Source organism: Microtus ochrogaster, chromosome 7 (assembly GCF_000317375.1).
Source record: "Microtus ochrogaster isolate Prairie Vole_2 chromosome 7, MicOch1.0, whole genome shotgun sequence".
Taxonomy (NCBI): domain Eukaryota; kingdom Metazoa; phylum Chordata; class Mammalia; order Rodentia; family Cricetidae; genus Microtus; species Microtus ochrogaster.
In genome coordinates, this window is record NC_022014.1 from 1,576,205 (window position 1) to 1,602,544 (window position 26,340).

A 26,340-nucleotide genomic window follows, 5' to 3' on the forward strand; every position below is an offset into this window, starting at 1 on the left:
CTAGCAGGTGACAGTGGGAGTGGAGGCCTCTAGCCTCCACCTACAGGTTCCCGATAGCCATGTTTCTCCCAGGCTCAGTGGAAAAAGACAGAGTGATGAAGAATGAATCACAGGGGTACAATATGCTCCCCACTGCAGAGATACAGCAGCACTCCCCTGGGTTCATGCCTCAACACTGGCTACTATGAAAATTCACAGAGAGGTGACAGCCAGTGATGTCTCTGACACCGGGCAGTGATTCTCAACCTTCCTAAAGGTACGATCCTTTAATGCAGTTCCCCATGTTGTGGTGACCCCCGACCATAGAATTGTTTTCGTTGCTACTTCAGAACTAATTTTGTGGCCAGGTGGTGGTGGCATGAGCCTTTAATCCCAGCACTTGGGAGGCAGAGGCAGACAGATCTCTGTGAGTTCGAGGCCAGCCTGACTACAGAGTGAGTGCCAGCATAGCCAAGGCTACACAGAGAAACCCTGTCTCAAAAAACCAAAAAAATGATAATTTTGCTACAGTTATGAACCATAATATAAATATTTTTGGAGATACAGGTTTGACAAAGGGGTTGCCACCCACAGGTTGAGAACCACTGACAAAGGGAATTGTATGCCCAAGGTCTTTGTGGCCTCTCCCAACAGCCCCAGCCAGAAATCAGGAAAGGCGACAACAGCCCTGGTCAAGTTAGTGGCAGCTAAAACGCTCCCAGCCCATTTATTGGCCACATGAAGTGGTCGTCGGGGACTAGTTAAAAGGTTATCGTGGGAACTCATGTAGTAAATGTCCAGCCGTATAAGGGTTCAACAGGAGCGAGCAAGGCACAGAGGTCAGAGTTCAGGGAGCACCATGTGTTCAGACCCGGGAGGCTGGGGTGTCCTGGGGTGCCCACAGCTGCTTCAGTGGAGCTGAGCATCCAGTTCGTACTTCTCACAGAACTTGTCGGTGAAAGGGATGCAGGTGAGAAACTCGCACCACTCACAGCGGACCGGGTAGAAGTAGAAGAGTACCACCAGGCCAGCCAGCAGGCCCAGGAAGACCGCCTGGAAAACGATGATCTGGCAGCGCTTGCGGTACAGGTCAAACTTGCCAAAGCTGATGTACGGCAAGAAGGCAAAGGAAAGGAAAAGGCCACTGATGAAGCCTGAGATATGGGCGAAGTTGTCGATCCAGGGCAGCAGGCCAAAGGCAAAGAGGAAGAGCACCACGGCCAAGAGCTTGAAGAAGGCACGCCAGGGTCGAGCCAGGATCTGCCAGCTCTGGAACAGCTCCACGAAGAGGCAGGCCAAGATACCAAACTGCGAGCCAGCCGGACCTACCTGGTGTTGGGGGTCGGAAGTTGTGAGCTAGTGGGCTGCAGCATCTCCCCACTCCCCTGAAGCTCAGGCCCTCATCTTCCCAGCCCACCTCTCAACATACTTTATCTCAACATAGATGGGTTCACAACAGCCACAGGCACACATCGAGGGTCCCCACCCTGGGAAGCCACCCTACCTCTGCCCGGTATGGCAGGAAGATGGCACTGGCTAGGTTGCCTGTGATACCACTCAGCAGGTAAATGATGGCTATGCGGTGCCAGCCTGCCAGCTTCTCCAGGTCCCGCAGAACTGTCATCTGGAAGCAGACGGATACCAAACAATGCAGGATCCTGTGGGGAGCGAGGGGCACTCAGCAGGAAGGTGGCTTCTCTTTTACCTCCAGCCCACTGCTCCTGGGGAATGAGGCCACCCACCCAGCCCCCAGTCCCACTTGCCCAGCGTGCAGGAAGAGGGACAGCCACAGGCGGTAGAACTGGTCAGGCACCTCGGGATTGAGGAAAGGCAGGAGGCCACAGACGTCGTCCATGCAGTGCACCTGTGCAAAGTGGCCAGTCAGCCTCGACAGTGGCCGGAGGCGAAAAGGGGCGTGCCCTCAAGGCCTACCTGAGAGCAGAGTGTGGCCTCCTCGTGGAAGTAGCCCCTCATGAAGTCACAGTACTCCCGGGAGGTGATTTCACACCTAAAGGGTCATGCCAGGGATTGGAGGGTGCCCAGAGTCTACGGGTACCTACCCAATCTACCCCAAGATTTCAACCCCACCCACCTCCACTGGCCCAGTCTTAAGTCCTGGTTGCTGGAATCAGATTATTGCAGGCTTTAGTGAGGAAGAAGAACGCTGCTGCAAGCCAGCTGCGCATGCGCACCCACCTGCCTTTGGTGCCGATGCAGCAGGGCCGGCCTGTTATGACACAGTCCATATGAGGGTGGTTAGTGTGGTTCCCAGCACTGTTTTTGGTGCAGATCTAGGTGAGAAAGAAAAACAAATGGGCCGGGGTCATTTTCCACACACACCCAACTCTTGGCCTATTGGAGACCAACACAGAAGCAAGACTCGGATAGAAACCAGCAGATAACACACCAAGCCCGAGCTGGGCCGCCTGCAAACTAGATTAATGACACTTTGATCTCTCAAGTCTCCACCCCATTCTCTTGCCCTGACCCCTTGCTTACAGAGGTGAGCCTTGTCGGCCAGGTGAGGCAAAGGCTAGGGCAGTGCAAAGCTGTGTGGGGGGTCCAACAATGAGAGTCTGCAGCACCATTAATGGCAGGGTGCAGCCACCTCCCCCTTTCGACAAGCAAGCCAGAGACCCCAGCTCACCGGCCACTTGGTGATATCTTCTGGCCACTCATGAGGATCCTCAGAGGAAGGCTCGTCACACACCCTGCATGAGCCCACACGGTTAGAGCCTTTGTCCCACTGCAATGTCACCCTTCCGCCCCAAACTAGGAATCCTCTACACCCCTCAGACACAGACAAAGGTATTTTAAGAGAGTAATCGACAGTGCTCACCTGGGGTCCTGGTGGCAGACAGAACCAAACTGCCTCTTGTTGCCTGCAAGGTCTGGAGCACTGGGATGAGTGGGCCACTTCACCCACACTGCCAGCGTAGACTGTGGGGACACAGGGTCAGCCCTAGTCAGATCGCATGCACTGCTCAGCTCAGAGCAATGTGCTGACTCAGCCAGGAACCAAAGACAAGGCCCCATGAGTGCCTTCTGCCTCCACACAGCTGTTAGGTTAAAACCCCAGACACACAGAGGAGTGTTAAAAGGTGCCCAGCAGCATAGCAGGGGCACAAGAGACACAGCCTCTGTCTGAAAGTAGGGAAGTGACATCAACTATGGTGCCAAAATCTGGATGAGTCTTGCATTTTTCTTGTTTTTTTTTTTTGAGACCATGGAGCATAGCCCAGGCTGGCCTGGAATTTAACCAACCTCTTACGGCTGCGCTTACAGGCATGCACCATCAAATAAGGCAACATTCTCTTAAGATAGAAGGCACAGAGGTGCTGAAAGGGCAGACCCAAATCAAGGCCAAGTTAAAATCAAATGGCTATCCTCTATAGGAACTGAGTGTGAAGAGCAAGATGAGAGGGGCCTAGTGAGGTACCACACACTGCCAAAAGCCAGAGTAAAAATGTTGTGAGGCCTAAATCTGAAATAAGAACGGGCAGCTCAGACAGAGCAGGAGCTAAGACACCCACCGAGCACTCCTCCTTCGAAGTCTGCACGCAGCCAGAGCGGTCATTGCGTACACAGCAAGCTGAGTGCTTCTCACGCTCCCGGGCAGCAAGGATGAAGCTGTGCACCTGTGGGTCCTGGCGCATGCAGGGTGAAAACTTGGCCCCCAGGTGAATGAGGGCCTCCTGTGAAGGGGGAGACAGCAGCTGTGGCTTCAGGCCCAGGCACTGTTGGAACAACCCCAAGCTCCACCTCCAGCCCTGTCCTCACCGAGCTGGGGCCGATCCAGAAGTTCTCCTGCTGAACGTATTTGACATTCTCATAGACGCCCCGTTTCCTTAGTACCTGGAAGGTAGGGAGTGAGATCAGATCAAATCTGGAGGGCTTCATCCTCCCACAGAGCCTGGACTCCAGTTATCTGGGTGCAGGAATTGTTGCTGAGCTCACCGAGTCCACTGTCTCGTGCTGCGAGAAGCCCACAGGCGCAATACCGTAGATGCACACAGCCAGAATGGTGACCAGTGAGTGCACAAAGGTGAGCCAGTAAGTGAAGAAGGGCCTGTGAGACAGAGGTATCAGGAGGGGGCATCTGTGACTTGGATTCCTAATCCTAGCCCAGCCTCTATCCCAACACAGCCTACCTGTGATCATCCATGTCCTCTATCTGCCGCTTGACATAGCTGTCAATACGTTTCCGGTAGGTGCGGTTGGTGAGCCTTCCCACCATTCCCAAACCATAGGGCCGCTTTTCCCGGGCGAAGAGCTTGCGTACTGGTACAGCAATGCGCTGACCCCTCCTGGGTCCAGCCGCACTGACCACCTCCTGGCGAAGCCGCACCTTGGGCTGTGGGGCTAACGAGCTACCCTCCTTCTGCTTCCGCCAGCCTCGCTCCAGGGGCCTGGAGGGGGCCAGCATATTCATTTCCTGCCTAGACCCTATAACTGCCTTCCCTCGGGCAGAGCCAGAGCATTGCTGCCCTCCCAGGGGTGGAGGCGCCAACTAGCCACCCCTCTTCCTTCTCCTCCTTACAACAAGCCCGACAGCTTGGCGGGGAGGGAACGGGGAGCCAAGACTGAGGCTCTATATCTCAACAGTGTTTACTAGACCATGGTCTTCCTCCCACCTACACTCTAGCCTCTGGGCTTTGGAATTTCTGTAGCTGGGCATCAGAGTCTAGGGATGAACCTCCCCCGGGTCCTCATACCCACGGTGGTCAGGCCATATTCCCAATTCTCTAGTCAGCCCCAGCTATGACCATGGCAGCATCGGACCCAAGGGCCCAGCTACTCCCAGTGAGGCAGATGCTTCCTCTGAGCCCCTCCCCCACTGCCTGTACTCACAGCATCAAGTGGCTTCGCTCAAGCTCGCTGCGGTCCAGGGCCCCGCCCGTGAGGTCGGCCTGCTCTGGGGCTTTCTCCCAGTCCTTGAGCGCTGCCTCTGATGGGGACTCAAACACCTCATCTGGGTATGTGGACAGCTCCTCATGGAGGACACCTTCCTGAGCAAATATGTGAGGTCAGGGTGGACCCAGAGACAGAGGAGATGGGGCGACACCCCAGGCTCCTCTTACCCGGGCGAAGAAAGACGTATCCAGCTCATCAGGGAAGTCCACCATGTCTTCCTCCAGGAAGCTGGCCGGGGTAAAGCTTCGACGCTGTCCCCTCCGTAAAGTGCCATCCCTAATAGACCGACCCTGAGGACAAGGAGGTGACCTTAGGATCCGGAAGTGGACGTGGGTGGGCTCAGCTCTCACACCTCCACCCATGCCCGACACTTGCCTTCACCAGTGCCGCAGCAGCCCGGAAGCTCATCTTGGCCACTGATTCACGTTTGCGCCGCCGAGGGAGTCGATTGAAACCTGAGCGGGAGCTGGAGAAGGAGCAGAGGGAGGCGGCACCTGGTGTGACTGGAGTGTGGGGGGCGCTCAGGCCATCGGCAGTGTCATCAGCCATGCGGAAGGCCCGGCCACGGGCCAGAGGGTCTATGATCTGGTGGGGTCAAAGATGCTACATCAGTATACAGACCCAGGCAAGCCTTCTGTGATAACAGACACTCCCAACACACTAAGCCTCACTCTCATCCACGACACCTAGAGGGGTCCCTCTCTCCTTGACATTGGCAATCCAGAATCTGAACTGGTACAATAATCTTAGGACACTTTTCCTCTTACCTGGGAGTATCTCAGGAGCCTTCCTAAGCCCACAGGCTTGTAGGAATACTCTCTCCCAACCCTTCCCCACCAGCTACAGGAGCAGAATGAGGAGCCAATAGGAGGCAGCACACCTTCTGCATGCCCAACTGGCATGGTCCCACATAGAGCGGCGGTGGCGTCTCGGTGCTGGTCAGCGACACATTGTCCTGGCTGGGCAGGTCCAGCTCCCGAATGACCTGTGGTTTTAGCTTCCCGTACCGCTGGCTGCAGTGACGGATGCTCTTGCGCTGCCATTTCTGGGTGCTGTCACTGTCCTTGCTCACTCCGAACCAGTCCGCTGTCCCCCTGGCATAGGAAGGACTCAGCAAGGGGAAGCCATGGATCCTGTCCCCCTACACCAGACAGCAAGCCTCAAAGGCCAACCCCCTAGGCAAGCCTCCAGTCACCCCAAGGACCCGGTCTAGTTGGCAACATCTAATTATAAGGACATGGGAGTTCCAACTCTGGCCACCCCAATTCCCACGACAACATTCTTCATGCCTGTCAGCAGAAGGTTCCCAACCCTGAGTCCAGAGAGAGGCCTTGGCCTTAGGCAGCCACCGCCACCCCAGGGCACTACAGAATCCAGCAGTAGGAGCTGTAAGGTGGCCACAGTCTCTGGACATGCAAATAAATACACAGCCAGCCCCTGCCATCAGCAGCCAGGGACCATCAAGTCAAGCGCTCCAACAGCCCCAGAGGCTACATAACATGCACGTGCCAGAGAGCACACTCAAGACCTGCGTGAGGTACCTGAGCAAGGACCAAGAGAGAGACTGGCGCTGTGGGAGGGCCTTGCAAGCAGCCCGGGACCCCAGGAGAGGCAGAGTGTGGACACGCCCAAAGCGTACCTGTCGGCTGTGAGGAGCCAGGGGATTAGGGTGGGGAGAAGGGAGAGTGCATGCCCGGGGAACAGAGAGGCAGATGGGGTGCCCACCATAGCCCCCAGAACAGGAGGAGGATGATGAAGTGTTGCTGGGATTAAGATGGAGGACAAAGCTGAGAGAGAAGGGTCCTTTGCCCCGTTCCCATCCCCAGGACCTAGGGGGATCCCATATGCCTACCTCTAGACCCCCATCCTAGCCCCAGTCTGCAGAACAGCCAGGATGGTGTGGTACCTGCGGATGGTCTGCGTGATGGATGTCTGACGCTGTAACACCAGCCGCCGGGGCTCATGGTGGGGTGATGGGACACGGGCTGTCTCAGCTGGCATACTCACACTCCGCAAGAAAGCCTGCCGCCGCAGGGGCTGGACGACAGAGTCCTGGTGAGGAGCCTGGCCAGGGAATTCCCAAAGCCCCTACAGGCCAGAACCTACCTGCAGGAAGCTGGGATCTTCTGCTGCTGGGGGCGCCACGGCTGGGATGTCCAGCTTGAGCCAAGGGGGCTTCTTGCGCTGCAGGCTGCTAGTACTGTCTCTTCGGGCCTCGCTCATGGTTCCAGTTGCAGGGAGGCAGGCCTGGGGGAGGGGGTTCTGTTGAGCGACAACCCTGACAAGTCCCAAACCTAGAAGGAGCAGTACAAGCCCAGAAGAGGTGCTCACAGCTCCTGCTATATGCTGGCATGCTCTGTGCCCGATCTCATCACAGACAGGTCCCCCGACAGTAGGAATCCAACGGGCAATACTGCATGCACCTACTATGAGCAAGACGTGATGCTTGGCACATGCTGGTAGAGGGTTCTCACCCTCTTGAACTTAAAGCCTGGTTAACAATAGCCTTTTAAATAAGGAAATGCCCGGTGTGTTACAGGAGCTTGGCAGGGGGTAAGGAGGACTCCCCGGCAGCTGGAAGCAGCAGGGAATACAGCAGATGAGTGTACGGCAGGCACATACAGGAGCAGCAGAGCGCTAGCCGCCTGTCCCAGGCCATCTGAACCACTATGACCTCCACTTCCCACACTGTGGGGTTTGTGATCAATTACACAGAAGACTCCCCATGTTTAGAGAAAAAGATGACTTTCTCGGGCTTCAGAGCAACAGCTAGGACACCAGACTCCTGTGTGCAAAAGACTTGACAAAACTTGGTGCTGGGTAATCCCAGTGCTAAAGAGACGGGGCTAGACGGAGAGACCATTTCCAAGCAGCAGAAAACACGACGGATGACCATGAGGTGGCGCCAGCTGCCAAAAAAAGACTATGAAGTTGCTAGGAAAACTCCCAGAACACCTAAGACCCTAAACCTATCACACAATTGGGCCCTCCAGACAGCTCAGAAAATGAATCCACAAAGTAATCTGATTATACACACACACACACACACACACACACACACATCTGAGCCAGGAATACTGTTGCACACCCTTAATCTTAGCACTTGGGAAGCAGAAGCAGGCAGATATCTGTGCATTTGAGGCTATCAGTGCAGAAAGGCTTGCTCAAGACTGTCAGGCAAGTCTTGACCTCTGTGGGACTCTTACTTCCCCCTCTACAAGGACAGTCACAGCAGCTGTGCACCTGACCCTGCTCCAAGTGAAAGGTCTCACGTGTCCGGAAAGCGGAGAGGAAGGCAGGCTGAGGGTGCGGGTAAGGGCTCCCTGATGTAAGACTCGGGGCTAAGGATGCGAGTAAGGGCTCCCCGATGTAGGACTCAGGGCTGAGGATGCAAGTAAGGGCTCCCTGACTAGGACTCAGGGCTGAGGGTGCGGGCAAGGGTTCCCTGATGTAGGACTCAGAGGGTAGAAGACACAAATTCTAGACCTTCTTATCTGCAGCCCTGAGCAGGCTCTGGGCTCTGTAACCCACCTGCTTCAATTCAGGTCTCTCCCTCTCCATACCTGGAGGACACAGAAGCTTCATCCTCACTGTACAAACAGGGGAAATGCAGCCTGGAAGGCAGTGAACCCCTAAGGCTGGGCTGGGTCCTGTGAGGCCCACTGGGTAATGGGCAGGTATCGGACAAGATGGAGGATGCCTTACAAGAGCTACCTCTGGTCCATCCTGAGCTGCCACTCAGGAGCTCCAGAAAGGACCACGGGCAAGAGTGGTCCCAGGACCATGGCGAATGTCGAATGCTGGGGACTGGCCTTTCCAACAAGTTGGGTACCTTTGCCAAGGTATTGAAATGGTGCCTTTCTCAGGAACACAAGCTGCCATTCCCAGCAGCTACTAATAGCCAAGGCTTCCCCTCCCTGACCAAAGACTGTCCTCGACCTCCCTTTCTCCAATATTGAAGTCCTGTAACGTGCTTCATGCTGGCCTCCAGGACTATCTGTCCACTGGTGCTGCCTCACCTGAGCACAGATAGAGAACACCAGCTCTCCTGCATGGGATGTGGGGACTCTGGAAGGAGCTGACCCTTCAGCAAGACCTGGAGACAGCAGCTAACCAGTCTTGGTGAGTGTGAATGGGAAAAGCATAAGCTAAGAGAATCATACGCTCTGGGAATCTGACCCCACAATTTGCTTCTGCCTGAGCATCTGGGTCTCCCGGGGTCCCCATCTACAAACCTCCATGCTACAGCAAAGGAAAACACAGAGAAGCCACATACAACTCCAGGCCTGTAGTCTGGGGAAAGGACACCCACCCTACCCGGGCGAGCACTGAGTTCCCAACTTGCCCCACCCTTTGCTCTGTTCTTACCAGGGCCTCAAGCTAGTGGGATTCACAAGGCCTGGGGGAGGGGCTTTCCAGGCCAGACAAAGAGTCTAGGCCAAGGAGCAGCACACTGCCGGCCCACAGTGGCTCAGTGTCTACATCTTCCCCAGGCACACAGTGGGCTCTTGTTCCCTCTCCTTTCTCTCTCCTCTGCTGGCCCCAGTGCAGTGGGAAACCATGGCCCATGGAGAGACTGACTGCCTGGGGTCACACACCATGAGTCACCCCAGAAGCATAAGGAGCCGCCCAAAAAGGAACTAGAGTTAAGTGGGAAGTGGTGGAAAGCAAGCGCAGTGGTCAGAGGTGGGATGGAGTCAGGTCGGGCAGCAGAGCCGTGTCAGGGCTCCAAGCACCTTGAGTGAGATGCCAGTCGAGGGGGATGGACAGGGTGGACCAGGGAGCTAAGGAAGCAGCGCGCATCGAATCCACTCTGATTGCCCGTGGGAGGTTGTGGAGGAGACAGGGGTTTATCTAACTGTGGAAGAACTGGGGACCCTTCGGGCGAGCCCTGCTCATCAGTACGGTTAGAGCCAGGAAGTCAGAAGGCAGGTAGAGCAACGTGAGCCAAAACTCTATGCTCACACCATTGTCCCCACCGCTTACAAGCACGAACATGCCTAGACTCTCTGTTCGCGGCTTTTGAGACAGGGTCTCATATAGCCCATGCTGGCCTCAGATTCCCTCTGTAGTTAGAGGAATGCCTTGGAATGATCCTCCTGCCTCCACCTCCCAAGTGCTGAGAGTACCGATGTGCACCACCACACCTGGCAAGCCTCCATTCTCTCATCTGAAAGGGGTGGCAAAAGTGCCTGGCACACAGTAGGTGCTCGATAAGTGGCAGCTGAATCGACAGAAGGAGCGGTTGCCTGAGTGGGGAGAAGGCAGCCAGAGCTGAGGTGTAGCCTGGTATGATGGCAGTACACACCCGCAATCCCAGCACTCAGCTCAGCAAAGGAAGATTCTGAGTTTGAGGCCAGTCCAGATTACATGGTAAAAACCTGTCCCAAACAAAAAAACAAGATAGCAAAGCTGCAGATGGGAGAGGGACCTGAGGATGCGTCCCGCAAAGGTAGACTGTAGGAAGACATACGACCCCACAGCTGGCATGAAACTGCATCCTTGATGGGGGCTACGGCCGCCTCTTACTCCAGCATCCCACCTGAAACCTGTCCTCTCTCTAATCTAATACCCAGCCTCAAGCTGGGAGAGGGTTTCTGTGGTTCCTGGGAGGGGGTTCTGAGTTGTAGGCTATCGGGAGTCAGTCAGAGCAATTCTGGGGAACTCTGTGCCTCCTCCCTCCATTCAAAGACTCAACTGGACTGCAGATTGGGACCAGAAGTGTCCATCCTAGTGGTCACAGCTTTCTACAGCCTCTATGCTGGTCCATCGCCACTTGCCACCGTGACTTCCCTCACCCATGTTGTGTGTTTGCTGGGCCCTTTGTGAACCCTAAGGAGACTGCGACCTCCACTCTGGCTTCTCCATCTTCATGTAAGGGAAACCTGGCTCAGCATGCGGCGGGGCAGACCTTTACAGTGCCCTCCCTCACCTGACATCATCTCAGAGATGCATACACAGAGCGGGCAGCAGAACAAGGTATTCTCCCCTGCAGACAGTCTGTGGGAAGCTCCTGGTCCTAGGGATGCAGGAAGTCCTGGGGCCCAAGGGACCAAGGGGTGGTGCAGCACACAGGAGGAAAGAGGCCCTCCTTGAGGAGAGGCACCAGCCATGGCTCAAAAGCACACACAGTCCAGGGGTCTCCGATGGCCAGCCAAAATCCCTAATTCAGTTGGCGCTCAGAGGGAAAAGGGGCCCTGACCAAGTCACCCAGTCATAAAGGGGCTTGGAGTCAAAAGTTAGCTGTAAACTAGACTCTGAATTAGTGACCACTAGGATGGACACTTCTTGTCCCAATCTGCAGTCCAGTTGAGTCTCTGAATGGAGGGAGGAGGCACAGAGTTCCCCAGAATTGCTCTGACTGTCTCCCGATATCCTACAACTCAGAAACCTCTCCCAGGAACCACAGATAGCAGGACAAGACTAGAGAGGCTTCACAGGGGTAAACTGAGTCTGCAACAACAGCTTCATTCATCAAAAGTCTAGGATGCCTGCCTCAGAGCCAATCCTAACTAATCCTGTTGACAGTATAACCTAGGGCAGGAAGAAATCAGTCTTGTCCATTTTACAGATTAACTCGCAGGGGCCATTCACACCCTGAGGTCACGGGGCCTCGAGGGAGTTCAGCACCTCGGCCAGGTCTGCCAGGGAACTGGGAGGGATCCAGCCGCTACAGAGCTTCTGGGGCTGAGGGAGGCTGCTGTGACTCTCTGGGTGAACCCCCATCCCCAGGCGAGGGAAGGAGTCACCCCTAAGCACAACAAACTAAAAAAAAAAATGGTCAGAAGGCAAAGAATCTGATCCTGAGTGAGACGAGGGAGGGCTTCACGTCTGGGAGGAGGGTACCCTGAGGACAGCCGAGAGCTTAGAGGGATGGAAGGGGCCAGGGAATTTGGAGGGAAGGGCTCTGACGGTCCTTTAACTGGAGACCAAGACCAGGGCCACTAGACCACCTCCCCAAGGAGATCAAGCGCTCACCCAAGTGGACTTCCCAGTAGGGCTCCTGCAGAGGAGCTGGCCAGCCATGGAGGCTGCCTGGAGGTCTGTGGAGGGTGCGAATACCTGTACCTTCAGTCTAGGCCTGTCCGACATAGCCTCTTAGCAGGTCTCTAAGCAAAGAACCCAGCACGCCCAGAATGACCTGGTAGCAGAGGACTCAGCCTCTGGAGCCTCTTGAGAACCGGCCAGCTGCTGAGTTCCCCAGCATCCTCCAGGCTTAAGGGCGGGGGCAAGGGGCTGAGGCTCGCCCGCCCGTGAAGGTGGGGAGCACCTAGCCTGGGACTGCCCCGGCTTCTAGCTGGTCTAAACCTGAAAAGCCAGTTTCATCCTAGAATCTTCTCCCAGCTTCAACAGGAAGTGGGGAGGGGGGGTTGTCCCAGGACAGAGCGGGGGGCCTCCAGATCCAGGCCCCGCCCACGCAGACAGACACGCTACCCCAAGAGGCACACGGAGCAGGAACTCTGATCGGGACAAACTGAGCGGAAAGAAAGCCTAGGGGGAGTCCCCTGTCCATTCTCCACCCAGCTCTTCAAGCATGCTCCCAGCAGGACAGACAGGCCCTCTCGCCTATCCCTGAGCACCTAGGGTCCGCAGTCACCCCACCGCGCCCAGGCCTACTTCAAGAACCCGACTGTGGCCCTAGGGGTCACCGCACAGGGCAGGAGCAGTCTTTGGATGCAGTTCCCGGGTTTGTTGATGTGAACCGGGGTGGAACGGGCCGAGCAGGCCCAGCCGAGCTCCCCAGTCTGCAGCTGCTGCTGTTACTCCCGTGAGCTGGGAGGACACGGACCGGGTGGCCCGAAGTCGCGCGCTCTGCGCAGAGTTTTCAGATGCCACCCTTGGGGGGTCGGGGGCAAGGAAAGCATGGGGGAGGGGCTGGCAGCTGAGGCGCCGCTCACTTTGGGCGGCTGCGGACCGAGGACCTCCGGTCCCGACGACCCAGCGGGGCCGGTGTCCGTCTGCCCCGCCCGCCAGGCCGCGCCGATCCGACCACGGGCTATTTCTGTGGGGCGCCGGGCTGGAATCCGGGCCGCGCCGCCTCCTCGGGCGCTCGGCAAACTCCGCGCACCGTCTGGCAGCGATCGGCGGACACTTGCGCCAGAACGCAAACCCCGCACCCTCCCGCCCTGAGCCCCTCGCCGAGAGCCCGGCCGCCACTCACCGCCGCGGGGTCCTCGGAGGGGTCTGCACCGGCTACCGCCGCCGGCCGGGAGGGCGCCCGCGCCTAGTCCCTGCCTGCGCCGCCCGCGCGCTGGCCCGGCCCGTCCGCCTGGGAATGCCACGGGCCGAGGGGCGTGCGCGCCGGGGGCGGGCCCGGTAGAGGGGCGGCCGCCTGACTCAGGGCTGAGGAATGCGCGCCGCCCGCCCCGGGCACCTCCTCCGGGAAGACCGCCGGCTGCGCTCTACCAGGCGTCCCGCAGAGACACCTGTGGCTGGGAGTCGAGCTCGCCAGTGATCATTGTTGGTCCTGGGCTCGCCTTCCCCTGGTGCCGCCCCTAACTGTACCTGGGGAGGGAGGGAGGAGAGTTCCAGAGCAAGAGGGGGGTGGGGGGCGGGAGGCACCTAAAGATTGAACGCCCCTTTGGAAGGCACTCACTGGTAAATCACTGAGGCTCGTCCGGAAACCCACACTTCCCTCATGCACACCCTCCTGATCCTTTCTAGTAAACACTCAGGCATTCAGCCCCTAAACATCCGTTTACACAGACACATGTGCACACGCGCATTTCAAATGTACTTTCATGATGGGCTCATACTCTCACCCTAACGCATTTACACATGTACACACTAACACTCCTACCCTGATACACTGTGTCCCGGGAATCCTAGCTCGGCAATTACCCCAGCCCAGCAATTACCCCTTCCCCTACTTCTTTCCCTGCAGGTACAAGGGCCAGACTGCACCTGCCACCCCTTAAGCCATTGTGCATAGTGACAGCAACATTCTGCACACCCTTCTCTTCCCTCTGCCTCAGCGCCCAACCATCAACTCTGGAGTAGAAGCTCGTTCCTCTGTAAACTGGACACAAATGCTCCTTTATCCTCAGCTGAAGCCACAGGCTGAGGGAGGAAGCTGTCCTGATGCAGGGTTCTGGACTCCTGTAGCCCACAGATGCCAAACCAGAGATGGGACAGTCTCCATACCTAGCATTCTTGGCCCCTGCTAGGAATAAGCAGGGTCTGGATGCCCAGACTGGGCTAGCTTGGATGATGTCCTTTCTGGACAATCAGGAACTGGCCACAGCTGGGCATCTGGTATCTGTAGGTCCTTCCTCCTGTCATGGATGCTTCAGGGGTCCACCTAGACCTATGTTGAGACATAGAAACCTATTTCCAGACACAAAAAGTCCTACAGGAGATCCACAGTAAAGACACACCCAGTTCCACAACTCAGTCATCCTTTTACAAAAAAAAAAATATTCTGTTTATTTATATCTCTGTGTGTGTGTGTGGTTGCAGGTGCCTACAGATGCCAGAAGGGGCACCAGCTCCCCCTAGAACCAAAGTTACAGACAGTTGTGAGCTGCCCCATGTAAGGGGGGGATGGTAATCAAACTCGCAGCAAGTTCTCTTAACGACTGAGCATCTCTCCAGCCTTTGAGTCACCTTCAATGCAGCCATTCCACAGAGAAGGCTGCCTGCACGCAGTGACAGAAAAACAGCTTTCCAGGATTCATTGCCCCAGAGGTCTTGCAGTTCCCACGCTCTAAGGGAGCCTCTTGCAAACCCTTCCATCTCCATCCACTTACACAGGTGCTGTTCCCAAGAGCATGATTCCTGCAGACGAATGCCCACCTCAGCACATGGGGAACCTCAGGATTTCCCAGACACAGCCCAATCTGGCCTCCCGAGTAAGGGCGTAAGCACAGTGTGAGCGGAGGAGTATGGACGAATGTCCAGTCCCAGTACCTCCTGCTTGCTTTATTGACCCATGCTTTGGGTGCAAGAGCCTAGTACTTGGCATCCCAGCCCCTGGCTTCTCTCATTCTTTCGTGGGCTATGTGGAACAGGAAGTTGGCTGCAATTCCTGAACACGGCCTCCAGATCTTGTATAGCACTCTTCCACACCTGTGTGGATCCCTGAGCAGTCAGAGGACTCCCAACAACTGCTTCTGAAACCTTCAGCTAAGCTTCCAGGCCCTACAAGGAGAGAAGATGTAGGGATGAACCCAGGACCCTGGCAATTTGGGGAGAAGGCCTAGATAGCCAAAGGCCTGAAACCCTCAGCTATTTCTGAGGCAACCCCCTCCCCATAGTCCTGGACTTGGCAAGGGGGTCCTCTAAGCTCCTGGGCCAAGAGCCTAGCAGCCTTGACAGTGTACCTCCTCTTGGCCTGCCTATGTCTGCCCTCTGCCCCCTCCCCCCATTAGAGAGAGTCACCCACCGAGGCCTGTCAGGATGTCAGCAGTCACTCTGCTGAGACGCTGCTGGAAGGATGCGAGTTTCCAAACGAAGAGCCAGCTGGCTCCAACCCAACTCCTCCTTTATCCATGTGGGAAAGAGACTGAGCCAGTGTGTTGGGCCCCTGAGACAGTGAAACTGAAGCCTGGCATCTGTAGCCTATAGAGCTAGCAAGGACTGGCAGCCCACACCACCGCTGCTAGAAGCAGCTCCAACGTCCCCACAACCTGTGGGGGGCTTAAAACAGCTCACACCAGTGTCAACTCCAGACTTGACCCCTTTCAAAAAATTTCCCAATGGCTTCTTTGCCACCAACCAGCGGTAAGACACACTGGGAACAGAAGAGTTCCCGGCTCCTTCTTCGGCTCCTTCCTCTTGGACATTCTCCTACTCCTGGCCAGCCTGCTGGCAAAACACAGCAGGGAAGCCCAACCCCACACTTCCAGCCTGTGGTGGGAGCTTCACACCACAAACCAGGAAGTGGGGAGGAGGGGGTAGACCTTGCGCAATACCACACTCAGGCCAGAACATCTGGAGCATAGGATGCTGGCAACACCCCCATCTCCTCCTGGGGCAGAAGCCAGACTGCCCACCAGAGAAGATTGTCATTCACACAAAGGTGGGGGATAAGCTAGCGCCCTAGAAGGCTTCACAATGCCCTCTTCCTGTCCTTATCAGGGAACAAGAACCCAACTAGGGTCTCAGTTTTCCTCCTAGATTGGGAAGGGGCATTATTCCCACAGGAAGGGAGAGTCATTGTTTGGACAGAATGGCTGTAGGGGATAAGGAGGAAGGGGGTGGGAGCCACATCCAGGCCAATCTCATTAGTTCAAATTTACAACATATTGCCCCTACCCCACCCCCGGAAACAGCACAGAGTGCCACAAACAGCTGGATGACTTCCAGCAGGCAGCAGGCAGGCAGAGAGGCTGCCCCTCCCTCCCCAGGAAGTTCTGGTTGAGGCCCATGAGAGGGGATTGCTGAGCCCCAGCCTGACTGACCAGTGGAGAAGCAGTTGGGGACCAGAATCCTGATGAATAGCCTAGCCTTGGGCTGGGCTAAGTTCCTTGTTCATCTAAGGTTCACAAACATGCGACCTGTCCCTCTGTGCTGTCTAGATCTCCTGTTCTCACACCCAGTTAGTTGCTCTTCCATGCCAGGGTCAAAGAAATCAGACAGTTGTGACAAGCAAGCCCTCAAGGGTTCTGACAAGGCAGGGGCAGAATGTGAAGGGGGAGGTAAGATTGTGTTTGCCAAGAAACAGAGCCAGACTACCCTTAGAATGGTAGAAGAGGGTGAGGGTGGCTCTGCTGGGTGTGGGGGCTGCCACGGAGCCGACGCAGTAAGCCAGATCCTGGAGCATCTTACCCTGTCCTAAGACCTCCCTTCCCTTACCATTCTTTCCTTTGGGTCAGTCATTTCCCATTCGAGGCTCAAATCTCTGCCACCGGTGCACAATCTCATTTGAGAGGCTACAGATAGGGTGGGTAGCAGGCCTAGGTCCCGGAGAGGGAGTCATTAGAGGTGCGGGGCAACTGTTACCCAGTTAGATGGGTATTCCCAGGTCCCTGCAGCCTTGGCCCTGCCCTACAAATTGGCTCAGTTTAGGTGGTGAGCCCTCTTCACAGGAATCCCAGGCATCAATGGGTTAGGTATCAGGGATGTAAGCGGTGGTCTACTGCCAAGGCAGGATTCCCTTTCTTTCCTCTCTATCAACTGTGATGACCAGGGCAGGGGCCTCCAGATGGGGCATGCATCCACTTCCGTTCAGCTCTCCCCTTTCGCCCCCCAATAAAGTTGGGGAAGGAGAGTTCCAGGATCAGAGATCGGTCTGAGGTTCCAAAGCCTCATGTTTTTTCTCCACACTACCAACCGCACCCGCTGTGACCTAGCCAGTCCCAAAGCAAGGCCTTCCGGCCCGGGACCACCGAAAATTCAGTCCAGGATCGGGTTGGGGGGGTGAAGTAGACGGCACTCGGCCACTAGGATAGAACCGGACTGTAGTACCTGGGCTCAGGCCAGAGTGGTGAAGGTAAATTCTGACACCCGCCCCGCTCCTCCCCTAGACTCCTCGCTCCGCCTCTTCGCACACTCGCCCCACCCCCGAACTGTGTGCCTTCTGCGCAGGCTCCAGTCTCCGCCCTCCTCGCGCTTCCGGCTGCACTGCTTCACGGCGCATCCTGTAGGCGGCTAGATGCGAGCCCGCGGCCGGGCCGATCTGAGTACGCGCTTAGGCCGAGGAGCTTTAAAACCGGTGTCCGTGACCCTGCCTCCCGACACCGACCAGCCTCTGTTTCCTGGACGAGCCCGGCGCCCTGGGAGTGCCAGAGCAGGATCCCGAGTGACCGGATGTCGTGAGGCCGGTCAGATGCCAGAGCCGGTGAGAGGGGGCGCAGCGTCGCGGAGTCTGAGCCCACGGCGAGCTGGCACAGTGGGTCGGGCTGCAGAGACGGTCACGTCAGCATCCATTCCTGGCAGCCTGGCAGCCTCGGTCCAACATGGACGTCAACACAGCAGATAAAAATAATGGGTCTTACCCGGGCGTGGTGGCGCATGCCTGTATTTCCAGTACTTGGGAAGTGCATGAAAGCAGGAGGATCGGGAGTTCAAAGCCAGCGTGGTCTACATGGGACCTTGTCTAAAGAAAAGTAATGGCTCTTTAACCAGCCACGAAGCCGTGGTCATAGCTGAAGTCCAGCTTGGGCTGAGGACAAGTCTTGGCTCTGGCCCCAGGTTCACGGCCCAGTTGTCCCTTTCATCTCCCGTCTGTTGTACCACAAAAGCTGAAGGATGTAGTCAGATTTCCCTACTTCGTTTATCCGGCTTTTGGTAGACTAAGGCCTGCTGTGTCTTACTGACCCATAGACTTTTTGTTCCATTCCTAGTTATTCGCATATCCAGCCAGTCAGAGGTCAGTTGGAAGCCAGCAGGGTTGTACCCTGAACACTTAGAATGGGTCATCCCCATGTGTACTCACTTCCGGTCGAAACTGAGGGGGCCTCGTGACCTAGCTTTTGAGCGTGACAGGACAAAACTCAGTCTGTTTCTCAGCTAGGCCCTTCCCAGGTTCTGGCTGTATTTTAATTCCTGGCCAGGATTAGGAACAAGGAGTCAGGTTCCAGAAACAAGTTTCCTTGGGAATGGTGTGATGTAAGGGAATCAGAAAATGCCAGCCCTTCTGTATCAGACTCGGGCACCCAAGCTTCTGTGTGCAGCAGGTTTGGGTAGAGCATGCCCACCCACCTGGCACCACTAACGGCCTGTCATTACCCACACCATGTCCCAAGGCCCCCTGAGGCTATGTTAGCTGTGGTATTCTGTTTATGCCTCAGAATGAACCACACAATGGGAACCCCAGTCTACTGATAAAGAAACCCAGGCAGGCAGACAGATGCTTACTCTCACCCCCCCCCCCATTACAGCTTTCCCGAAAGATTGGGCAAAAAAAGCAGCGACTAGCAGAATCCCAGCAGCAGCAGATCCCTAAAGAGAGGCCACCCTCAGCCCTAGGCCTGCAGCGGAGCATCTACTTCTCCAGTTCCGAGGACCACCCTGCCCGGCTGGGGCCAGAGTTTTTTGACCAGCCAGCAGTCACCCTGGCCCGTGCACTTCTGGGGCAGGTAATGTAAATGCAGGTGCGGGTTCCAGGACCCCTAGTCCTGTCACTACTTGTTCACATCCATGATACAGCTTCCTTGTGCTCACATAAGTAGCTGCTTTGTCCACATTGGCCTGGGACAGTGTGACTATTGCTTAGGATCACTTCAAAGAGAAATATGATAGTGGTGTTTCTTGGTGGAGGTAGCAGGACCACTGGAAACTCTCCTGCTTTGGCAATCAATTGTTAGCCTTTCCCATCTGTCTAAAATCCCCTTAGGACAGGTTGTTTGCAAGGACTATGGACGATATTAGGTAAGTAAACCCTGTTCCCTGATGGCTGGGACCAGGGATACCATTAGGCTGCATGTCTGAATCCCTTGAAAGAGCTGGTCTTCTCGCTGCAGGATCTGGGCTGTGCCAGACGTGCTTGGAGTGGGAAGGGGACTGCTCCAGGTCCAGCCTGGTGTGCCCCATAATACAGCCTGTCACCTTCTGAAGTGCACATCATGGAGCTGGCCGGGTTCATCTGGAGCACCCACTATTCTTAGGTGCCAGAGCTTTGATAAGCTTCCCTTTAGGATACCATGGCCAAGGACAGCCAGTTTCTCTAATAGAAAAGATGGGGCTGAGAGTCCATGTTAACAGGAACAGACCCTGACCTACAGCAGAAGGCACTTAATTCTGTTGCCAGGCTGTTTTAAGCTGCAAGGCTCTGTGTTCCTTCTAAAAGCACCAGAGTATTCAACATCTAAGATATGACAAAACATGGCACAGATTCATCCCAGGTTTAGGTAGAGGACCCAAAGGTGGCCCAACGCCACCACCATGCATCTGCCACTATTCAGCATCTTGGGCATGTCAGCTGGCTCCCTGTCATTCCTGCTTGAGCCCACGTTGGTAGACCAGATGATGTCTGACAGGGCAAGGGGTATTTTAGCCTGTGTATCTATCCCTTTGGTCAGGGAAAACTCAGGCGTGGGTCACAAGCTCAGTAAAGGTTCTGCAGTGAGCTGCTGGGACAGCCATCTGCTCTGGCCTCAGGAGCATGTTGCCTTCCCAGGCCCTCCGCCAGAAAAGTGCTAGGGGCTCCCTCCAGCTCAGCTGGGGTTCCCAGTGTGCCCCTTGGAGACATGGGAGCATGAGAGTATGGTTGAAGGCACACTCCCTGACCTTTTTCCTCTTCCAAAACGCTCAGCCCTGTCTTCAGTGTTTTGGGTTCCTGAAAGGATTTCCGGGCTTCCATGACAAGCTCTGGCCCCTCTTCCTCCACCCTGCCTGTTATACCAACCCTGAGGCACCATGGGTCTACCTGGACTGAGATAAAGGTGCCTTCCGACCAAATAATCCCTCAACCCTACGGATATCAAGTGCTGTGGACATGGATCCTGAAATCTTCCTATGAGCCCTGGCTAAGAGTGCTGGCCATTCTTAGGCTCGTGGACCAGGCTAGGCATTGCCCACTGGCCCTGTTTCTCATTAAGGCCTTAGCATTCGTGGGCACAATCTGAGATGTAGATCCTTTGTGGCTAGCCTGTTTTAACAAGCACACCACAGAATCTGGAATTCCCAGGAAGCTGTGTAAGGACCCATTGGGGCCACTGAACATTTAAGACTCTCAAGGGAACTCTGGGAGAGGATGTGGGAAAGCACAGAACACACTGAAGGGACTTTGAGGTCAGCCTGCACAGTGAAGCTCGAGATGTGGTCAGAACCCTGAGTGAACAACTGTAGTTGGTCAGGAATGGCTAGTCACCTTAACAGCGGCATCCAGGCTCCAAGCAGGAGCAGAAGAGGCAGAATGGAGAGCCAGGTGGCTAGGTCTGGCTGGGCCTGGGTTCCTGGTCCATCTTGAACTTAAGAGAGGAGGTCTAGGTAGGGACTGTCCAGGTGGGTTGACCCCTATCCCTATGGTCTGAGCAGGCTCAATGCCCACAGGTCCTTGTCCGGCGACTCGCTGACGGAACGGAACTCCGTGGGCGCATTGTGGAGACAGAGGCATACTTGGGGCCAGAAGATGAAGCTGCTCACTCAAGGGGTGGCCGGCAGACTCCCTGCAACCGTGGCATGTTCATGAAACCCGGGACGCTATATGTGTACATCATCTATGGCATGTACTTCTGCTTGAATGTCTCCAGTCAAGGTTAGTGGTACTGGGCTTGGGGAAACAGACAGGGCAGCAGCTGGGCAACTCCCCTGGAAGACTGAGGTAGACAGGCATTTGAGCAGGGCGATGCCATTGCCAGGGGTTAAGTTGGGATTTCAGGAGCTTTGACTGCTCTTGACAGGGCAAGCCTGGCTAAAGCAGCTGAGTTTCCACAAGACAGAGGCTACAGGGACAGCTTAAATGCAGAGCAGTCAGGTTCTGTGGCCAGAGTTCAGAAGGATGTTTTTGATTCTGGGTTAAATTTGGAGTGGGCCAGCAGGTAGGGAAGGGGAAAGCAAGAGACTGGTTTGGGGTAATCTGGGCTCATTCGGGAACCTTGCCGAAAGTCCTGTTATGGGATCTGGCTCAGTCATTCTCATCCAGGAGCATTTCTGCCCCTTAGGAGACATCAGGCAATGTTTGCTGACATATTTGGTTATCATAGCTGGCTAGGTAAAGGCAGGGATGCTTCTAGAAACCCTACAGTAACCACAGAGGACTTTTTGGCCCCAGATAGCATTTGTGGAGGGTTACTGATGCAGTGTTCCTGAGAGAAACCAGCTCTGTCTTGACAAGCATGTAGCATTGTCCCCAGTGGTCAGAGTCTAAAGAACCAGTATCATCCTACCAAAGCCACCACTGGCCAGGAACATGATTGGCATATCTCAACATATGTGCTTAATACCCTCCTGCTTGCCCACAGTGACCAAATGTTCTTGGTTTGCTGGACAAGTACTTGTACTGCAGGTTGGCCCTAGCAGAAGGCTAAGGTGTCCAGTGCATGGGGTTTGGACGCTAGAGGTGACCACAGAGCTGATACTGAGGACACTATGGACGACTAGACATCACTATGAGAGAAGGCTGGAGATCTGTGGTTAAGAGCATTGGCTGCTCTTTCAGAGGACCTGGGTTCTTTTCCCAGCTTCCACATGGCAGTTCACAACCATAACTCCACTTCCAGGAGATCCAGTGCCCTCTTCTGGCCTCTGTCAGCACCAGGTGCACAAGTGTACAGACACACATAAGCAGAATTTCAATACACTTCTTCTTTTTTTAATTAAAGAGAGAAAAAGATGACAGAAGCCTTCTTGGACAGAACTAACCCCCCTAGTGTGGCTGAACTAAGGAAACAAAACCAGAGATGTTAGTGCTATAGTTTCTGAGGGGGGAAAATGCAGGTTCCTGAGACATGGTGAACAAGGCAGAGGCAGGGGTGAACATGTAACTGAAACACCCCAAGAACATCCAGGTTGGAGGCAAATTCCCACAAGGGTGTACATGGTATTGGTGAGGGTCATCCATGTTGAGAGAGTGGCACTTGGGAGTTAGGCAAGGACATGGAAGTCAAAGGTGTTTGCATGAAGATGAGAGGGAGCCAGGATAGGGCGGGATGATAAAGTGGCCCTGGGAGCTGAGAGTAGGGATCATGTGCTCTGCACTCAGAGACTCTGTGTCCTGCTTCTCCCTGAAATGGCAGAGGCGGTTCCAGTTGGTGAGCTAGGTACAGCACAGGACTGCACCTTCTAGTCTTTCTTGACTTACCATTTTCTAGTAGAATGGCGTCCCTTCTGCCCCAGAGGTGCTGGTTCTCTGGGGCTTCCTATGCCATCCTCATAGCCACCACCAGTCGACTAGGAGAAGCTACAGAAAGGACTCACACACTAGATGATCATAGTTCTGGCTTTGGAGAGCAGTGGTGGGAGTCTCGCTGTCAGTCTTGCCAGGTAGAGGCTTCCCTAGGAACTCAGGGAAGGCAGAGCAGCCTAGCTGGTGCTGCAGGGAAGGGAGTGGAGATGCAGAGGGGTCTGCATGTCTGGATGCAGTAGGTACAGGTTACGTGTGCAGGAGGATGGCAGCACCACTGCCACAGTGGGTGTGTGCAGGAGATCTAAAGTTTACTTCCAGGCTGTCTGTCTGTCCCACAGGGGCTGGGGCTTGTGTCCTGTTACGAGCACTAGAGCCTCTGGAGGGCCTGGAGACCATGCGGCAGCTTCGCAACAACCTCCGGAAAAGCACTGCTGGCCGTACACTCAAGGACCGTGAGCTCTGTAGTGGTCCGTCCAAGCTGTGCCAGGCCCTGGCCATTGATAAGAGTTTTGATCAGCGAGACCTGGCCCAAGATGAGGCTGTGTGGCTGGAGCGTGGCCCTGTGGAGTCCAGTAGCCCAGCTGTGGTGGCAGCAGCTCGCATAGGCATTGGTCATGCAGGGGAGTGGACCCAGAAGCCCCTGCGCTTCTATATCCAGGGCAGCCCGTGGGTCAGTGTGGTTGACAGAGTGGCTGAACAGATGTATCAGCCTCAGCAAACAGCCTGATGGGATTTTTTATTTTTTTAAAGTAGAATAAATATCTTATTTGTGGGAACTGTCCAAGTCTCAGCCAGAATTTGTGTGCATGAAGTTAATTCTTCATCTGGGTCAGGAAACCTGGGAAGCCCGTATGTATGGCACTGGAGAGGGGAGAGTCATCAGTGTATGGGCATATACACATAGGAGCAGGAATGAATTAAATGAGTTTCTGGACACTCTCAAGGATGACTGTAGAAGAGGCAGGTTGGGAAAGGGGTCAGAAAGACACAACTGTGTGTGTGTGAAGGACTTGGACTTCAGAGACACATCCTGGAAAACCTCCTCCAGCTCAGCAATGTTAAGATGCTGTAAGGACCAGACTGAAGAGACGGCAATGGTTAAAAGCTTCCTGCTCTTCTAGAGTTCCGTTCTCAACTCCACACCCAGGGGCTCACAACCTCCGTAACTCTAGCTCCAGGGTATGCTTTCTTCTGACCTCTGGGGACCCACACATATAAAACCATAAATAGAAATAAATAAACATATATTTTTTAAAGTAACGGTGGCACATGCCTGTAATCCTAGCATATGGGGACAGAGGCAAGAAGATCAGGAGTTCAAAGTCATCCTTGGCTACCTAGCACATGTGAGGTCTAGGCTACATAAAACTTTGTCTCAAAAAAAAAAGAAAGGAAAGTCCAGCAGTGGTTGCCCCATAGCTACTTCTGACCAGATGGACAGCTGGAACAAGAACCGGTTCTGCTAGACTAGAGCTGCCCATCCTCCTAAGGCCAGTCAGGAGCCCTGGGCAGGGAGTAGGCTAGTTCCCATTCCCACTGGGCATGCTGCCTGGGCTCATGTGAGCAGTGCTTGGAAGACAGCAATGACAGGGTCCTCATGGGTGGTCACCACCAGCACACTGCGGAACTTGTCAAAGAGCGTGAGCAGCTGGGAACGCCGTGTGTTCTCATTGTACATGATCTCCTCCAGATGGTGACGGCCACGGAAGTAGTGAAGGAGCCTGGAAGAGAGAGGGTGGCATGAGCCTAGCCCAAGACAAGGAGTAAGGACTCCAAAAGCCATTGATGGGTGGATCTGTAAGCTGCCTGCAAGCTTGTGAAGAGCCGTGTGACCGGCGGTGGGCCTGAAGGGAGTCCACAAAGCAGCGCGGCTGTGCACCCGATGAAGGGAGAAGTGCAAAAGGCTTCTTTATTCTCCTATGACACTGGGTTCAGTCTGCTCCAGGGAACAGGTCAGGCCTGGATCAGCACTTGAAAGAGTTGTAAATGGTCCTCCCAACAATCTGCAGTGTGATTTTCAACACTGAACATGACAACCTGACCTCTCTCATAACACCATGCCCTTACCACAACTAAGTCAGGATGGACATGGCAGACATAAGCTACTTAATTTTTCCCCAGGGCCAAGAATTAGGACATATTCATGCCAAGCCCCAAGCGAGTCAGAACTTGAGAGTAACTGCCTCTCAAGCAGTGACAAGGTACATCCAGAAGTTCTGAGTAAGCTGCCCACTAGACCTAGGGGCTTGGCCAGAGCCTGCATCTCCACACCTGGACAATAGCTCCTGCCCTTCACACACCAATCCTAGGTGGAGACCCACCATGAGCTGTGCAAGGATACCAGCGTTCCTATACCATGTCCCACTCAGTCGCCTGCTCCCTACCTGGCAAACATGCGGAGGTCCTCGGGGTTTTGGGCAGCAGGCACGTTGAGGATGGCAGCCCGCTCATGCTCGGAGAGGCTAGCCAGCAGGTTCTCTGTCATCCTCTTGTTCAGTGGCGAGTCCCCACTGGGGAGCAGCTCTGCACTGGAGTTATCCATACTGGGGCTGGTAAGGGTCATGTCATCACTGCTGGCTGTGGGTTGAAACAGCTAATTGATGTCAATTATGCCAAGATGGGGAGCATTGAAGGCACTGGCAGCATCCAGATCCTGAGGTCACTGCCACACTTCCCCTTCTGGTGCCCAACTGTACCATGTACCTTCATGCAAGAACTCACTGCCACCCCACCTCCTAAGTGTGTAGTATGCCTTTTATGTGGCTAACCTGGAATACAAGAAGCTGCCCCATAAAAACAGCTTCAAGGGCCCAGAATAGAAGAATGCTGCATGCCCACTATCCCCTAAAGCAGGCATGGGTATCATGTCCCACCTCAGCCAACATGGGGATGAAGCACTCGACAGAGTTCACATGGACCTAACAACAGACAGCTGTGGTCCCTGTGTTGACAGTATGAGTCCCTGCTCTGAGCACTGGCTGGAGTAGGGGAGTCCAGCTGTGCTTCAGTGGGCAAAGGCTGCCCCTAACTACAGCCAGCCGCTTGGGGGTGAAGCCTTCCCCTCAGACCCAGGGGAGGCAGGAGGAAGAGGTCTCCACAGGCAGGGACAGAGACAGGTGAGTATACAGACATGTAAAGACATCTCTTATTCCAGCAGTGCCCAGGCTTCCTGGATGCCATCACCAAAGTCTCCCAGCCTCCCACTAACAGACAGGTGTCCTGGATGGGGATCCTACTTGGGGAGCCGAAGCTTAGGGCATTGGGCGTGCTGAGGCTGCGGCCACCAACTCGGGCAGTGAAGGGGACATCATCCTCTCGCAGTCTGGGCTCCTCTTCACTGGGTGAGGCCATCAGACAAACGTAGGTGTGCAGCTGGATGAGGAGCCGGCGCTGCAGCATCCACACCACCATCTGGATGAGCTGGGTCTGTGGGTGAGCAGGGCAGACAGTGTGGGCTGGTTCCCTTACTCCACTTTTGACCCTGTTCCTAGGGGATGAGAGAGCTTAGGCCCTTAACAGCCCCAGTACCTAAGTATGAAGGCCTCCTGTTTAGAAGAAGGGACCCTCAGCTGCTGGGAAGGTCAGCTCAGCCCAGAGGAAGCAATGGGCTAGAAGAATTTCCAGACCAGCCGGGCAGTGGTGGCGCACGCCTTTAATCCCAGCACTCGGGAGGCAGAGGCAGGCGGATCTCTGTGAGTTCGAGACCAGCCTGGTCT

General features: G+C 55.2%; 3 protein-coding genes across 8 annotated transcripts in view; 1 reads left to right on the forward strand and 2 right to left on the reverse strand.

The window, feature by feature from the left end:
• Positions 1–548: 548 nt before the first annotated feature.
• Positions 549–13,203, reverse strand: Rhbdf1 (rhomboid 5 homolog 1). Of its 2 annotated transcripts, XM_013347072.2 has the most exons (18): positions 13,055–13,203; positions 7,000–7,140; positions 6,800–6,930; positions 5,774–5,987; positions 5,269–5,478; positions 5,061–5,183; positions 4,831–4,988; positions 4,131–4,388; positions 3,937–4,048; positions 3,760–3,834; positions 3,513–3,674; positions 2,819–2,919; positions 2,627–2,690; positions 2,176–2,270; positions 1,912–1,987; positions 1,743–1,843; positions 1,484–1,637; positions 549–1,308 (listed from the first exon to the last, which is right to left on the reverse strand). In XM_013347072.2, the coding sequence occupies exons 2-18, from the start codon at positions 7,114–7,116 to the stop codon at positions 889–891; spliced, it is 2,571 nt and encodes an 856-aa protein (XP_013202526.1). In that variant the 5' UTR covers positions 7,117–7,140; positions 13,055–13,203; the 3' UTR covers positions 549–888. The 2 variants fall into 2 exon arrangements, with proteins under 2 accessions (XP_013202526.1, XP_026635836.1); XM_026780035.1 differs by lacking the exons at positions 6,800–6,930; positions 7,000–7,140; positions 13,055–13,203 and adding an exon at positions 6,435–6,729.
• A 4,232-nt stretch (positions 13,204–17,435) lies between these two features.
• On the forward strand, positions 17,436–23,400 carry Mpg (N-methylpurine DNA glycosylase). Its single transcript, XM_005349037.3, has 4 exons — positions 17,436–17,674; positions 18,717–18,914; positions 20,830–21,034; positions 22,963–23,400. The coding sequence occupies exons 1-4, from the start codon at positions 17,489–17,491 to the stop codon at positions 23,349–23,351; spliced, it is 978 nt and encodes a 325-aa protein (XP_005349094.1). The 5' UTR covers positions 17,436–17,488; the 3' UTR covers positions 23,352–23,400.
• Positions 23,341–26,340, reverse strand: part of Nprl3 (NPR3 like, GATOR1 complex subunit) — a 41,576-nt gene continuing 38,576 nt past the window's right edge. For all 5 annotated transcript variants that reach the window (XM_005349036.3, XM_005349033.3, XM_013347343.2 and 2 more), the window contains 3 exons: positions 25,861–26,050; positions 25,009–25,201; positions 23,341–24,345 (listed from right to left, as the gene is read on the reverse strand). In XM_005349036.3, the coding sequence (XP_005349093.1) occupies positions 24,180–24,345; positions 25,009–25,201; positions 25,861–26,050 (549 nt within the window). In that variant the 3' untranslated portion in view covers positions 23,341–24,179. The remainder of the gene's footprint in view (positions 24,346–25,008; positions 25,202–25,860; positions 26,051–26,340) is intronic.

What these genes read in the sequence shown, in the direction of transcription:
- Rhbdf1 (XM_013347072.2), bottom strand. Translation starts at nt 7,116, where the DNA reads ATGAGCGAGGCCCGAAGAGACAGTACTAGCAGCCTGCAGCGCAAGAAG. An exon ending in ATCACGCAGACCATCCGCAG is followed by an intron (nt 5,988 to 6,799) that starts GTACCACACCAT and finishes TTCCTATGCCAG; the next exon opens with GGGGACAGCGGACTGGTTCG. An exon ending in GTCTGCCACCAGGACCCCAG is followed by an intron (nt 2,691 to 2,818) that starts GTGAGCACTGTC and finishes GGGCTCATGCAG; the next exon opens with GGTGTGTGACGAGCCTTCCT.
- Mpg (XM_005349037.3), top strand. Translation starts at nt 17,489, where the DNA reads ATGCGAGCCCGCGGCCGGGCCGATCTGAGTACGCGCTTAGGCCGAGGA. An exon ending in CCCGTGCACTTCTGGGGCAG is followed by an intron (nt 18,915 to 20,829) that starts GTAATGTAAATG and finishes CAATGCCCACAG; the next exon opens with GTCCTTGTCCGGCGACTCGC. An exon ending in CTTGAATGTCTCCAGTCAAG is followed by an intron (nt 21,035 to 22,962) that starts GTTAGTGGTACT and finishes TCTGTCCCACAG; the next exon opens with GGGCTGGGGCTTGTGTCCTG.